General features: G+C 61.4%; 1 protein-coding gene and 1 long non-coding RNA gene across 2 annotated transcripts in view; both read right to left on the bottom strand.

The window, feature by feature from the left end:
• The window catches only part of SLC38A10 (solute carrier family 38 member 10), a 38,751-nt gene extending 33,886 nt beyond the window's left edge, over positions 1-4,865 (bottom strand). The window contains exons 1-2 of the mRNA XM_055696161.1: positions 4,605-4,865; positions 3,361-3,478 (exon numbers count right to left, since the gene is read on the bottom strand). Of these exons, the coding sequence (XP_055552136.1) occupies positions 3,361-3,478; positions 4,605-4,709 (223 nt within the window). The 5' untranslated portion in view covers positions 4,710-4,865. The remainder of the gene's footprint in view (positions 1-3,360; positions 3,479-4,604) is intronic.
• A 4,414-nt stretch (positions 4,866-9,279) lies between these two features.
• Positions 9,280-10,102, bottom strand: LOC129735270 (uncharacterized). Its single transcript, XR_008730695.1, has 2 exons — positions 9,901-10,102; positions 9,280-9,411 (listed from the first exon to the last, which is right to left on the bottom strand). It is a non-coding gene; the product is annotated as an uncharacterized LOC129735270 (long non-coding RNA).
• Between the last annotated feature and the right edge of the window lie 5,180 nt (positions 10,103-15,282).

The following is a 15,282-nucleotide window of genomic DNA, read 5'->3' as shown; positions in this document are numbered from 1 at the left end:
TTCTTTTTCAGACATGCCCTCTGAACATTGAAAACCACATAAGACAGGAACAGAGATGAGGAAAAGATAGAAAGCAGGTTCTTTTTTTTTTTTTTCCCTATTTGAAAAAAAAAAAGGAAAAAAGTAGTGTGAAGTAGCAGTCACACATGGCAACCATTAAAAGAAAGTCAGTGCGGAAGAGAAAATATGCATGTGTAAGATGCTGTGTGGCAAAAAGTTACTGCAGTGCAAAATTTCAATCAAACTCTCATTTTTATTTTTATCTTCCCACTGTAACTGGACTGCCTGACATTGCTGGATGGGAGATCTGAGATGGTGCCCAGAATGTTCAATCCCATACCCAGAATACACAGTACTCACAACCCACACCAAAGGGCTGCTGCCAAGAGACTTTTTTTTTTTCCCCTCCCATACTTGGGTTGTAGCTTGTAGCAGAAAATGATCAGTAGTCTTTAAATCATTGTGTTTTTTCTTAAAAAAAGAAAAAAAGCCAAGAAAACTCCGCTTGTATTTTTAGATCTGACTGGGTAGAATGGGAATTGAAACCTCCAGTTCCAAACACAGACCACATTGCCCGATTCTGTCAGTCTTTAACTGCAGAGGTCCAACACAAAACCAACCCCCTGGATTCCCCTTTGTCTTCTCTCAAGGTACAGCACACATTCCTGGAGGCTGCCAAAAAACAAACTTTATTCACTTCTGGAAGCATCTTCTGCTATTTTAAATATTAACTTACAAACTGTTGATTTCTTTGGACTCCGCTTGAGCTAAATATTGAGGAAACATGATGTTCTCCCACAGAATGAGAAAAAAGCATGGCAGGAGACCCACAACAGAAAAATAAACCAGAGCTGTTATGTGGGGTAGCACTGAAAATAGCTGATGGCTCAGTGACAGACCGGGTGGAACAGCCGCCACCAGGCGCGCTGCCCGAGTGCGAAGAGCGGCCGCAGCACTTCGGCCTCCAGCTCTCACCTCATTTGGGAGCTCATGGCCATAATGGGGAAAGGCAACAGCCCTTAGGAGGGTCAGTGACACAGCCAAAGGGGCAGGGATGAGAGAGAGAGGAGCCAGCAAGAGGGAAACATCCCTCCTGGAGATTGGGTCATTACCCAGCCAGCCTCCAGAAGGACCCTGCTGCTGCGCTGCTCCTGCAAGCTGCTTTTTCACATCGCACAGAAAGGTGGGCGTCCGGTAACAGCTACAGCTGCCGGCGATCAGCTAGGCCAGAGATGCTGAGAAACAGTCACTCTCCTTGGCTGTTCCGAAGTGACGTTCTAATGAGAACAAGCCTTCAAACATTATGCCAGATGTCCCCATCCGGGGACACTGGAAAAAATAGATCCTTTATCTTCTCAAGGAGGAAAGAGACGATGACTGTAAAACAAATTGTACAGTCAAGCATCTTCAGAACGGGATCTCTAGAAGCCTAACAAGCTGGGCAGAGCTGAATCTGCTCAGTAATTAGACAAGCTCTTTTAAACCAAGCATGTTTACTAGAATGGGCAACCTGCATTTCAGCACTTTCCTCTGCAGGGAGCAGAGCCGAGCTGCCTCCTGGGGATGTAGTGCACTGCCGACAGGGTTGGTACCGAGCACATAGTCTGCAAAGACCCAGGGCACTTTCAGCAGCTGTAAGGGGAGGCATTAACTCATCACCCGGTTAAAGTCTGTCTGGGAGCTGCATCCCGCTTCCTTCCTTGTCCACACATCTGCCCAAGGCCCTTCCCTGCCACACAGTGCAGGAGAACAGGGGTGGAGAGCAAAATATTTTTAATACCCAACCTCTTCAGGCACACAGCGCTGCCAAGCAAAGAAGTCTGGGTGAGATATCAGCCTGTTACAGCCCTGGCTCTTTTGTAGCTGTAACGATCGCTCTCAGTGTTCCTCCGGAAGGGACTGGCTGACTGAAGTTAATTTGCAAAACTTTCTTACATCTTTCAGCACTGCCAAAGCCTCCCACAGAATCAGCTGCAGGGGCTGCCAGGATCTCTCGCAGATGTACCAGGGCACAAGCCCACGGTGACAAAGACTGTCTGTGTGGAGCTGCTCAACCTTGATGCATTAGGATGCATTATAGCAGCGTTGCCTTTCCTCTCAGGGCTGTCCTTCCCGGTGGCACCTCTCCCAGGGCAGAGGGAGGGAGCAGAGGCATTTCTTTCAGCACCAGCATTTGTGTGCCAGGAAGTTTAGAGGCATTACTGGCCCTCTGTGTATTCGAGCCCCTTGGCTTCAGAAAGTGCAGAGGATCCCTTCTTCCTGGGAGACGCTCCAAGGTGGAGGGGACTCTCTGTACTTCAGGGAAGCAGTACACAAAGACGTGTTGTGAGGGGGCAGGGAGAGGCAACCCGACCAAGCAGCTGGGCTGGAGTGGTGGGGCCAAGTCAGATGCTACCTGGGGGGCTCCCCCTTCCCTCCAGCATCACAGGCACAGCCTCCGAGACCACAGAACTTCTTGATCTTTTCAGTTCCTAGCAGATATAACTTGGCAGAAGCCAAAACGTGCAGCCCAGCAGCAGCACCTAGGGCACTCTGAGGATGGAGGAAACCCATCTGTCAACAACACAGTCAGTGAGTGAGCCATGCATTTCTTCAGCTCTTTTACCAAGGGCAATGCGAGCCAACTCTCTCCTCCCCCAGAGAAATAAGGGAAACAGAGTAAAAGAAGACTTTTCCTATCATTTCACAAGCCAGAGGAGAGGACTGGAACCCAATCACCTCCTCCTGCCCCCCCAAGTCAGTCAGAATCAGAAGAGAGGTCACAAGCAGAGGCCAACCCTGGCGCCAGTGCAGAGGCGATGAGCTCCGAGGAAGAGGGCTGGCAGGCTCTGCCAAAACCCCACACATGAATCTTGGAGATGTTTTTATTTTCTTGGCCACTTGGAACCTTGTGCGCTGTTTCCTCTCTGCTCTGCCATAAACGCGCACACAGCTCAGATCCAGGCAGCCCAAGCTCCATGCCAGGCTCTTGGCTGGCAGAACCCGATGTCCTCAGCAGCACACTGGGTGGGGAAGCTCGTGGCTTTCTTGCCGAGACCAATAATTTACACCAGACACCCACTACGCCAGCTCCCGAAAACTTGGGTTTTGATCAGTCAGTGCGGCATCTCCTCCCCTGCCCTGCAGAGTCAAAACAATTCTGTGCCTATTAACTTCACTGTCAAGAGCAGAATTAAACCCTTGCTTTCCCCTGGGGATATGGGGCGGCGGGGAAGAGACTGACAGAGGAAAACAACAGCAAATTGAAAGCTACTTCAAGAAACTATTTGCTATTCCAACAATATCAGTATGAACGTTGCAAATTAAGAAGTCAAACTGCAGCTTAAAAAAAACCCAAGCCCTAGAGCTGAGAATTCTCACCAAGGCCGGGGTAGGTCCTGCGCTTGCTGAGGTTGGCCGATTTCACCAGGAACATGCAGGATTGATGAGTCATCCAAGAACAGAAAATCAGCAGCAGAGCTCCCAGGACAATGCCGCACTGAAACGGGAGAAGAGGCGGGGGGGATAAGACAAGCGCAGGATGGAAGGCTAGCCATTCCACACAGCCCTGCTGCCATCCCCTACCACCCTCGGGTTCCCTCACACATTTCCAGCCACGCATTTGCCTGTTAAGGGAGTTCCCCTGACTTTGGAGCAGCTGGGATAAACATGACGTACAAGCTCTATTTCATTCTCTCCGCAGCTCAAGGATGACACAGAGCAGACACCTGCTTCCCACAGCTTCCAGCCACACCCGTTCAACCACCAGAGAGTGAACTGGGAGCTGTCTGTGGAGCAGAACTTCCCCTGCTCCCCTCACTCATCCCCCAGCGCTCCCCACAGCTCTCAGCAGCTTCACACAGAGCAAAGAGCGCTCCTAATCCCGAGGTGCAAACTCCGTTACAAATTTATTTAGTAAGAACTATTCGATAGCATAAACAAATTCCCAACTCACTCCCAGCGCTGTCCTGCCTTGCTGGTTCTCATGTTTGCAGCGGGAGATGTTAAATACCCGGCACTTTTTAAGCAGGTGACTTTAAACAGGCACAAGTAATGCCAGATGTTAATCACAGCTGCCTTTTTTCTGCTGTATTTAAAGCCGGTGCGGCCGCAGGGATGGTGGCAGCTCCTGGTGAGGGGGCACAGCTCAGGGTGAGGGCTCAGCAGCTGGTTTGTGAACGCCTCTGAGCTGACCCATGCGTATCATGTGTATCGTGTGGATAAATCCTTTAATTTTTTTCCTTTCTGCTCACGAGAAAGGCAGAAATTATTACCGGGACACCTCCTGACACAGAAAAACACACGGTTTGGTACAAGAGCCTTTGATCTCGGTCTTTAGCGTTTCCTTCATCGACCATGCTCTGCAAAACCGAACCTCGCAATCGGGCCTCCCCCTGCCCCCAGCCTCCCGGGGCTGCCGCAGGGGCTCCGAGCTGCCCGGGGCACGGACCCACATGCCCGGGACACCGGCAGGACCCCCCTGCCCGCCCGCTCCATTTCCTGAGACCCGCCGGTACCCGGCTCCGCCAGCCCCTCCCGGGGACGGCGACGAGGGGCCGAGCGGCCGGCCTCGCCGCCCCGGGGAAGCGCCCCCAGCACCGGGGGGGGGGCGGCGGCGCGCTCACCTGGCGGAAGCAGAAGGGCACGGTGAGCACGCTCACCCCCACGATGCTGTTCACCACGTTCATGATCAGGCCCCAGTTGGAGCCCGCCGCGGCCGCCGCCGCCATGGCCCGCGGGGGAGCGTCCCTGCGGCGGGGTCCCAGCCTGCCACCGCCACCCGCGCCCCCGGGGGCTCCTCAGCCGCCCGTACCCGCCATGGCGTGAACCAGACCCGCCCCCACCGCCGGCCCCGGCGCCGGCCACAGCGGCACTTCCGGGTTCCGCTGCTCCGCTGGCGCTTCCGGGTAGTCGAGGGGCGCGGGCAGCGAGAGGCCCGGGGCAGAGCGGCCCCAAGCCGGCTACTCCTGCCGCCTTGGCGGACCGTGCCCGCTGCTCCTGGGAGGGCTGGGGCGGGAGTGAAACCGGGATGTCCCCCTGCCTGGGGGCTCCCCCGAGAGCCGGGCACACGCACGGCCATGCCGGCAGGCACATGCGCGCGCAAAGGCACATGCATGCACACACATCCATGTGCACGCACAGATGAACGTGCATTCACATGTGCCCACACCTCTGCATGCATGCACATACACGGGTGGGTGTGCAGAGCCCTGGGTGCACATCTGGACACGTATCCAGCTGTGGACGTGCAATGCATGCAACAGGTCTGGTCCCCATCCTGGCCAGAGTGGTCCCCAACTGCAGCATGGCTGTGGCCCAGTTTGGCTGCAGCAGGCTCCCCCCAGCAGCCCGCTCTCGGGGGGGTCCAGGCACCCCAAGGCTCCTCTCCTTGGGCCCTCGCGGTGTGCAGACCACCAGCTGTGGGTGCTGCACCCTGAGTCCCCTGTCATGGCTGCCTCCCACGTGCAAAACTCCACCGGGCACCCGCATGGCCACGGCAGCCACGAACCCAGCACCCAGGGGCTCCCTGCTGCCAGCATCTCCCCCTGGCCCTGACCACCTGCCTGCTCGCCATCCCCTGAGCAGGAGAAGGCAACAAGAGAAAGAAAATCAAAGGAAAGATGCGGGGGGCTCTGGATGGCTCCCCAGGACCACGCACCATGGCAGGTCGGCGCAGCACATGCCAACGGCATGCTCCCGTTGGAACAAAACACGGCACTTGTATAATTTGCAGCAATTGCAATGGGTAACCGCAGGAATTTGCTCTACAAAGGTTTGCAGGGAGGTGAACACGCCTGGCTAATTCCCTCCAGGTGCCGCATGGGCCCGGGTGCCGGCAGCGGTAGCACCAGCTGTTTCCCTGCGCCAGGGCCATGCCCATGCCCCTGCGTGTCCCTGGACTGGGACTGGGGTGCCCTGGGGCTGTCACTGCCCTGGTCTGGAGAAGCCACATATGTGGCATGTGTGGCATGGGATGCAGTACCTGGGCATAGAATGGGGTCCAGGCACGGCACAGGGTGGGGGCTGCAGGGGAGGGGAACCCCTATGTGCTGGGGGGGTCCCCCTGTGCTCCCAGGAACACGCAGCAAGGCCCGTGTGCGTGTCCCCAAAAGCTGCCACAGCCCCAGACCCCATGCACAGCCACCCCTGGGGCCAGCACAGCAGCGTGCACACCCACGTGTGCAGGCACCCCCGTACACATGTGCAGACCCACAGACAAGCGTGCACATGTGCACACATGTGTATGCACACTACAGCGCCCCAAGCACCCCCGCAGCCCCGTCCCAGTGCCCACTTGTTGCCCCAGGCTGGGGGCGCTGGCAGGGGGCTGGGGCCAGGCATCCCCCACCCATGGGTGCCTGAGCACCCACCGTGGAGGGCAGAGCTGCCACCAAGCGCCTGCAGCAGCCACTCACTGTGCAGGGGAGGGAGAGCACCTCGCTCACGCACCGAGGAGACATCTGCAGTGAGTTAGAGGGGAAATCATGTTTATCCAATTAGCGTTACACGGCCCCTAACTCAACACTGGCAGAAAAAAGGGCTCAGGTGGCTTTGCCACGTGTGAGCAGCCGCCAGGAGCCCGGCAAGCGCCCAGAGCTGGCTGGCCATGAGCCCCCGTGCTGCGGGATGGGGGTGCTGGGGGAGCAGCCCCCCCTCCACCCCTGCGGCCCCCGACTCCATCACTGGCACGGGTGAGCGAGCGCCAGTGCAGGGACACGGGGTGGCAGGGGGCATGGTAGCCATGGCTCCTTGCCCCCACGCTCGCTGGCACGGCGGGCACCGACACTGGGTCACGGCATGAGCGAAGCCACTGGGGTGGGTGGTAGGACAGGCTGAGGATGGCTCGGAGCTGCCCAGCACCCCACACACTGCTGTCTGTGCTGCCAGGACAATGTGTTTCCAATTGCCGTGTCCCCAGCCCCACTGAAATCCAAACCACCTGCGGCCGCTCGCCTGCAACCCATCAGCTCCCAGCTACCGAATAAATGGATCGCATGCAGCCCCACGCTGTGGGTTGGCCACTGCTTGCCATGGCACTGCTGCAGGTACAGATAGCTGTCCCTTCCCAGGATGAGCCTGGGGCTGGCATTGCCTGCAGCCCCCTGGGGCAGATGCTGCCTATGCCAGGTGGTCTCCAACCTGCCCCTGGGAACATTGTTGGCATGTGCGTCTGCTCCAAAAATAGCCCATTCCTTTGGTGGCCACCAGCACCCAACTGCCAGCATCCCCTCGCAGTGCCAAGGGGCAGCCACGCTCTCCAGAAAGGCACCGTCCGCACCATGCAGGACTCTCAGGCTGGCACCGGGGCTGCACCCCAAGTTGGTGCTGCGTGCTGCTCAGGGCTGTGGGTATCCCTGACCCCCCTCCATGGTGCCAGGCTCAGCTGGGGTGAGCCCCTGTTGCTCACCCTCACCAGCATCCTCATGCACCTTGCGGGGGTGGGGGGGATGAGGGCCCCCACCTCAGCCAGTCCACCTGGTCCCCCCAGCACCAACAGGAGCTCAACATGCTGCTGCTCAGCAAATGGAAAAGGTGATGGGCTGTGCAAGGGACAACATAATTAGGCAAATAAGGACTAAAACAAAAGCAGGCAGACCTGCCATAGCATGGGGGGGTTGGGGGCACCCCACAGGCACCTGCCAGAGCTGCTGCAAAGGGCAATGACCACCAGCCCACAGGGCTCCTCGTGAGCCAGCAAATATATTTATGGCTCCCAATAACTGCCTAGTATTGCAGCAGCGGCTGCACGCTTGCTGCTGCCTTCTCCGTGGGGTTATTTCATTCCTCACCCTCCCCAGCAGCCCCAGGAGCAGCAGCTCCAGCTCAGCACCCTGCCCTCCTCCTGTGCCACTGCCCTGGGGCTTGTCCTGCTTGTCCTGCCCATCCTGAGGAACCAGGGTTTTCTTGAGCCCCTCTGATGCCTTCAGCTGCTCGACAGCTACTACCAGCCCAGGGCCAAATCCTGCCTCCGGCATGAGCCAGGGTCTCTGTCCATCCATCTGTCCATGTCTCAGCCACAGCTGGACGACCCCCCCCCAGCAGCACCAGGGCTCCTTCCCCACTGCAAATGTGTCAAAAGCAAATGTAAAACTCCCTGGAAAGTGCTGAAGCCCCCTGCACCCCAAGGAGTGTCGCCAGCCACTGGCACCAGGAGATGCCAGCCGGGATGGGGACTGGGACAGTGGGGCTGCGCTGGGGGCCCCCAGCCCTGCCTGGCTAGCACAGCACAGGGCATCGCAGCTCCAGCAGGCTCCTGGGAGCTGGCAGCAGGTGAAGCAAGGCCCTGCTTATTGCATTAGCCTGAGAGAGGAGCGGAGCTGTTGGCAGCATCCCCACCGTGGGATGTGCTGGGAAGCCCCCGTGGCTCAGAGCCTTTCCCAGCCCTCTGCAATGGCCCAGATTCCTCCCACCCAAATTTGGAACCATGGAGAATAAACAGCCCCAGAAGGCTGCTGGAGCCACAATTACTGTAATTAGAAAAGGTGGCTTAGGGCTGGCTGGGGATCCCACATTGTTTTATGAAAATGCAAACCCCCCCAAGGGGTCTGGCAGCGGCGGGTGCTGAGCAGGGGCTGTGGCTTTGTCTGGTGCTGCTCTGTGGGCACACATGCACCTCCACGCATGTGCACATGTGTGTGGATGCATGCACACATATACACTTGCACACACACACCGCGCTGAGCGGAGCCGGACAGAGGCACATTCGCAGCTCTCACAGGAGATGATGTCCCAGAAAAAGGGACAGGTTTGCCTCTGCCCAGTGGGATGCCAGTGCGGGAGCTGCCACCCCTGCCCCACCATCCCACCTTTGCTCACGGATATTTTTCGGCAAGGATCTGCCCTGGTGGCAGTGCTGGGTCGGGGGGCTGTGCCACAGCATGCCAAGGGGCTCCCACAAACCACCCAGGGCACAGGGCTGCTCTTCTCCAGGGGAGCCCCCCCAGGCATCCCAGCCCTCCCCTCCCTGCCAGGCAGCTTCCCTGGGGCCAGGGGAATGCAGCAGGGTGGCGGTGAGTGTGTCCCAGTGCAGGGTCCTGGGTGGAACGGGAATCCCCTTCCCAGGCAGCACCCACCCACACCACAGCCCAGAGGTGGGTGCACCTGAGGGTCTGCACCCACGCAGCACCCAGTGTCCCCCCTCCCTGCAGGGACCAGCACCCACCGCCAAGCAGCCCAGGGCCGCTCTGCTCCCCGCTGCAGCCGGCCCCGATGACAGATGTCTGGCAGAGCCCAGGAACAACCCGGCAAGTATTTAAAAACATAAATTAAAACAAATTGCGTTTTTATATTGCAAATAAGGGCAGTTTTATCGGTTTTATTGCATAACAACCATTAATGAAGTGCAGTTTCAGGCACCTTAATTGCTCGGAGACTAAAGTTCAATCCATATCTCCGGCGCAGGCTGGAAGCCGCCATGTGTCATGCGAGTACCTGGCAGATTGGAAATGTAAATGAATTTATGGTCACTATTAGGAAAATGGAGGAGACGGACCCGATTTATCCAGGCGATTTATCCGGGCGAGAAGCAGCGTGGGCTAAACAGCACGAGGTGTCCCGCGAGGGGGGCAAGCGGCTGCTGCGGCGGCCCCCCTCCCCGTGTCACCCCGATGTCCTGGCACGGGAGCCGTGGGGCGGCCGTGGGGCAGGTGTTCCCCAGGCCATAGGGGAAGCTAGTGCTGCCCGGGCCGGAGGGACATTGTGGGGCCGTGCAAAGCCCTGGGTGGGGGGTGCGCACGGGATGCCCCCCCCCGCCACAGCCGTACACGCGTGTCTGTGCCAGGTACGCAGGGTGCAGCGTGGGGACCCACCCGCGGCGGGACACGCAAGTTGCTGCAGAGCAAACCTGGGCCCGGCCCCACGCGAGCCCTAGCGCCACCACACCCACACGTACCCACGCGTACCGTACGCTCCGGGCCTTACCGGGCCGGGCCGCTCCTCCCGGCTGGGCTGCCGCTGCAGCGTAGAATGCGCGCCACGGGCGGGGGCGAAACCCCCGATGGACCCGCCCCTCTCTGCGCGCATGAATGAGCGCGCCCCGCCCCGCCCCTTATAAGGCAACCGGCACGGCTCCGGAGGCGGGGACTACCCGTGATCCTCCCTCCTCCCTCATCCCGCCCCCTCGCCGCGGTCCCGCCAATCAGAGCGGCGTACTGGGCCCCCCGCGGGCGCCGGCCTTTGTTTGTGGAGGGCGCCGAGACCAATGGGTGAGCCGCAGGGGGAAGGGCGGGCCAATGGGCGCGCGGGGTGAGGGGAGGGGCGGGGCGGGGTAGCCGGGGCCGGCCCGGCCACGTGCGTGCGGAGCCGCCACCGCCGAGCCCGGGGACACGGAGCCGCCCCGGGGACACCGGGCAGGCCCAGCACGGGCCGCGGCCCCGGCGCTCCCTTCAGCGCCCCCCGGGGACACGGGGCAGGCGGGGCTGCGGCCGTGGCGCCCCCCCAGCCGCCCGCACTCGGCAGGGTCGGTTTGTCGGCGGGGCCTGTCCCGGGGTCACGGTGCTCCAGACACCCTCGCACCAGCCCTCGCACACCGGCAGCCCGACTCGCCCGTTGGATCGGCCCGGTGGGCTCTGGGCAGTAGAGCCCAATGCCTTGCACCCTGCCGTGCAGCTGGAGCTGCGGCACGCGTAGGCCCCAGATGGGACCCCCAGCCCCGTGCTGGTATGTCGGGGCCCAGCTGTGCTGAGCGCCCACCGCCGGAGGGGAGCAGGGGGACTGTGGCTGCGGCATGGGGGCGGATCCCAAGGGGTGCGGAACAGGCTGCCCGGGTGTTGCTGCCCACGCCCGGGTTGTGTCCAGGTGCTGCCGGCCCCTCCTCAGTCACAAGAAGTTTCTGGCTTCCCAGGTGGACCCGGCAGGGTGGGAGGGCTGCCCGATGCCAGACCACAGACCACACTCGTGGCAAAGCCGGTATGCCAAGTCATGGCCAGGCCGGCAGCAGCGAGATGCTGGCAGCAGCAAGATGAAGGTCGTGGCCAGTTTTACTGTCCCAGGCCGCTCCCAGTTTCTGTGCTTGGTGGTTCCCGTCCCCTCCAGGACACTGTCACAGTAGGGGCCCAGCTGTGCACCAGCCACAGCACTGCCGTGCCAGCCCAGGGGTTGTGGTGGCAGCTGGTGATGGCCAGATCACGAGGTGCTGCCCCCCGCTGCAGGTTTGCAGGGCTCTGGCTGCACTTCTTGCCCCCCTCCCCACATCCCCCCACCGTGAGCCGGCAGCTCGGGGCCCATGCGGTGCCGTCAGAGCCCAAGGAGGAGCCGGCTGCCTGTCCATCCACCCGGGCCTGCCAGGCTGCCCAAACTGCGGGCAGCCGCACCGCAGCAGCTGGGCAGCCTCAGTGTCACTGGGACCGGGGCAGGCAGGGACACCGGCGAGCCCCGAGCCGGCACCGCCACATTCTCCATCCGGTGGGAAAGCGCCGGTGCATCTCCCCTGGCTCTGGGAGAGAACAAAGGAGGGCATCTGCGGCAGAGGGAGTGCCGCTGCTGGATGCGCTGCAGCGCGGCTAATCCACCCCGCGCCCTCCTCGGGGCCCCGGCACACCCCGCTGCCGCCGCGCCCCGCCGCAGCACCCTGCACCGGCCGCACTGGGTCGGAGGCCGCTCAGCCTGAGAGGCCAGGGCCGTGCAGAGCTGGGGGAGGGGGCCCAGCCTGGCTCCGCCGCAGCCCCGCAGCCCGGGCCTGCCGCCCTCGCTGCTCGCCCCGCCATGTGCGCTGTGCCGCGGTAGTGTTCACCCTGGCTAATGCCGCACCATAAAGGAGACGTCTTACATTAACGACTTTTGTCACCAAAGTCATTAACATAATAGGACTTTCACATCAAAATTGAATATTAATGCTACACCCGGCTGCGGAGCGAGACAGATAATTGCTCTAATACATTTTCCAGTAGGATTTTCACATTGCAGCAGCAATTGCATTAGCAAACCCGATTATTACCACGGCCAATACAATGGGACAGTTAATGGGAGTTAAGTTCCTTCCTCTTTCCTTGGGACCCCAAAGCAGCCGTGGCTCCATGCCCCCCGCTGCCCCCCACCTGCAGAAACTTCCCTGGGCCACGGGGTAGGGGGCTGGCATCCCTGGGCTGGGAGCAGCGGTGACAGCAGTGCCGGGCTGCCTCTTCCCTCTGTGCCTGCAAACACGACCCTTGGTCGCAGCCAGCCTTGCAACATGCTGGCAAACCCGCAGCCAGCTGGAAACCCGCCTGCCCCGAGTGCCAGCAGGCTGAGCTGCCCGCGTTGCACCATGTTGTGCCATGCCATGCTGTGCCGCAGAGCTGCAGGATGCGCTGTGCAAGGGCAGCAGTGGGGTCCCATGGGCTAGGGGGTCCCACCACAGCCAGGGAGGCCAGGGAGAGTAGGGGTGCTGCTCCAGCCCCCTTTCCGAGGGGGTTCAGCTGCTCCCAGGAGGATGAAGCACCGAAACATCCAGGTCGAGGTGCCAGTGCACAGGCTGCAGCCTCCTTGCTGCACTCCCAAACATGCCCAGGCCAGAGGAAGACCCCCACAGGACAGGGAGCACCCTGCCTGCAGCCCCTGCCGCTGCCCCCATTCCTTGGGGTACTCTCTTGCCCAACCAAGGGTGCCTCCGTGCTCAGGGTGCTCTGTGATGGCACGGTGGGGCACAGGGCCAGTGCTATGGTGCTCCCATGCTCTCATGGGCACCATGCAGGCATGCACAGTGCTGCAGGGCAAAGCCCAGGGGCTGCATCAAGGTGTGGCCCATGCACCCCAGTGGGAGCGGCGCAGTGCAGGACTCAGGGGGCAGGCACTGTGCATGCACACAGCAGCACAGAACCACAGGGATGAGCACCGTGTGTGCACGCAGCAGCACAGGACTGCAGGGATGAGCACCATGCACACATGCAGCAGTGGTGCAGTGCTGTGGGGTGAGCACTGTGCATGCATGCAGCAGCAGCGCAGGGCTCGGAGCCCTGCAGGACCCATGCAGCAGCAGCTCCAGGGGTGCTGGGAGGGGCAGTGAGCTTGGCTGGCCCTGCTGCCCATCGTCTCCAGTCCCGGCCGGACACCCCAGGTGCGGACAAAGATAGCTACAGGGGTTGGGGGGGGTGGGCGTGCGAGGGGGCGTCATTAAACTCCCTTTAATTGCACTCATCTGGGTCGCTTCATTGATCAGTGATGCTCAGGGAGCACGCACAGGGAGGGCTGCCCACGGGGGGAGGGCTGCCCACGGGGGGAGGGCTGCCCACGGGGGGAGGGCTGCCCCCCCAGCCCAGGGATGCAGGCTCAGGGGTCCCCCACTCTCTGCTCCACAAGCCCCTTCCCAGCTGGCCCCAGGGCTTTCCCCGGCTCCTTCCCACTCCCACATCCCTGGGCGGGGGGAGGGGGAGGGAGGGGAGAGCCCCACAGCCGCTGTTTGGATTTTTGGTTTTCTTTGGCAATGAAGCAGCTGTCCCCCTGCCGTGCTCCCCTGCCACCGGCAGCCGAACAATGCGCTGGCCCCCCGCTGCCAGGATGCACATCCCGCTTCTGCTCCACGCAATTCCCCGTGCTGGGATAATCCGTAACGGTATCAATCAAGCCTGAGCCCTTTCCCGGCCTTTCCCAGATGGCAAGAGATCCAACCGGGATGCTTTAGCGTGTTTCCCAGAGCGCAGCGGTGGTGTTGTGCTGTGGCTGGGTGCTGCCATGCACATCCACGGGAGGCTGGTCCCCAGGTGGTCAGGATGTGGCCAGCCCTGCTCCCCATTGCTTACCCAGGAGAGCGGGAGCCCTGGAGGATCCAGCCGCAGCGCTCAGCCTGTGCTGGCCAGCAGGCTCTGCTCCGCAGCTACTCCAAAACACCAAAGGGAAAACGATCGAGGAAGCAAAAGGAGCTTTTTGGGGCGTGCAGGGCGGGGGTGTGCCGGGGCAGCAGGGGTCCATCGGCCGAGAGACCGCAGCCTGGCCCCCGCCTCGCTCCTCACACGCTGGAGGGGGAACCCCCGCCGCAGCGCTGGGCCTGTGGCACTGTGGTCTCCCTGCCAGCACTGTGGCCGTGGCAGAGGCTGGTGCAGCTGCCTTCGCGCTGAGGGTGTGATCCCGCGTCCTCCATGCGTGTCCCTGTGCATCGCTGCCATGCACCAGCCCATGTGTCAGACCTGTGCCCCGCAGGGCTGCTGGCTGCGGCAGGAGCAGGCTGTGTCCGTGCGTCCCGTTCTGCGTAGGGCTGGCCGTGCCGTGGTGTGGCCACGGTGCCGGAGGGTCCCCACGGGCTGCACTGCATCCCCCGGCCACTCACCCTCCTAACTCAATTGTCGTGCTGGCATAATGAATAGCGCCGTTGTAATCTAATAGCTTTTACAAGTTATTTGTATTTATTTTAGTATTTTCAATCAATTATGTCCTTCTATTTAAAAAAAAACCCCACTCCGCAACCGTGCAGTGCCATGGCAGGGACCCGCGGTGGCAGGCACTGCCAGGCCCCGCTGCTCCCAGTACCGGCCGCGGCCTCCCCACCACCTGCTCGCCGCCCTGACTGCTGCACCGTTCCCCTGGCCCCCTGCAGCCCTCCGCATTGCACAGCCTCTCCGTGTTGCACTGCCCCCTTGCACCGCACTGCCCCCCTTGCACCGCACTGCCCCCCTTGCACCGCACCCCCTCCTTCACCTTGCATTGCGCGGCTCCCCAGCATTGCACTCCCCCCCTGCACACTGCTCGGCCTCCTAACAGTGCCCCCCGGCCACTACAGGCCCCCCAACATTGCACTCCCCCCTCACCTTGCACCGCACGACCCCCCAGCATTGCAAATCCCGACGTTGCATGCCCCGCCCCCCCCCGCACACACAGCCCAGCATTGCATCCCACCCACGACACTGCACAACCCCTTCACCTTGCACTGCACGGCCCCCCCATTGCACACACACCCTACCACGTTGCACGGTCCCCCAACACTGCCCGCCCCTTCACCCTGCACCGCGCGACCCCCCAGTATTGCAAATCCCCCCACACTGCACCCCCCCACATCGCATGGCCCGCTAGCATTGCGCCCCCGCCATTGCACAGCCCCTTCTCCCTGCGCCGCACGCCCCCCGCAGCATTGCAAACCCCGCCACAGTGCACATCCATTACACAGTCCCTTCCCGTTGCATCGCACGACCCCCCAGCATCGCGACCCCCCCCCCACATGGCACGTCCCCGTAACGCTGCACCGCACGCCCCCCCAAGCATTGCGTCCCCCGCCTCGCACGCCACCCCCCGCGCTGCACACACAGCCCAGCATTGCACAGCTCCCCCCCGCCCCGACCTGCTGGCAGCGCGGCGGAGTCGGTGCCTGGCTCCGGCCCGTTCCCCTCTCGCCGCCGC

Source organism: Falco cherrug, chromosome 1 (assembly GCF_023634085.1).
Source record: "Falco cherrug isolate bFalChe1 chromosome 1, bFalChe1.pri, whole genome shotgun sequence".
In the NCBI taxonomy this organism is placed as follows: Eukaryota; Metazoa; Chordata; class Aves; order Falconiformes; family Falconidae; genus Falco; species Falco cherrug.
The sequence above is the reverse complement of the archived record's forward strand: the minus strand, read 5'-3'. Positions and strand labels throughout refer to the sequence as shown.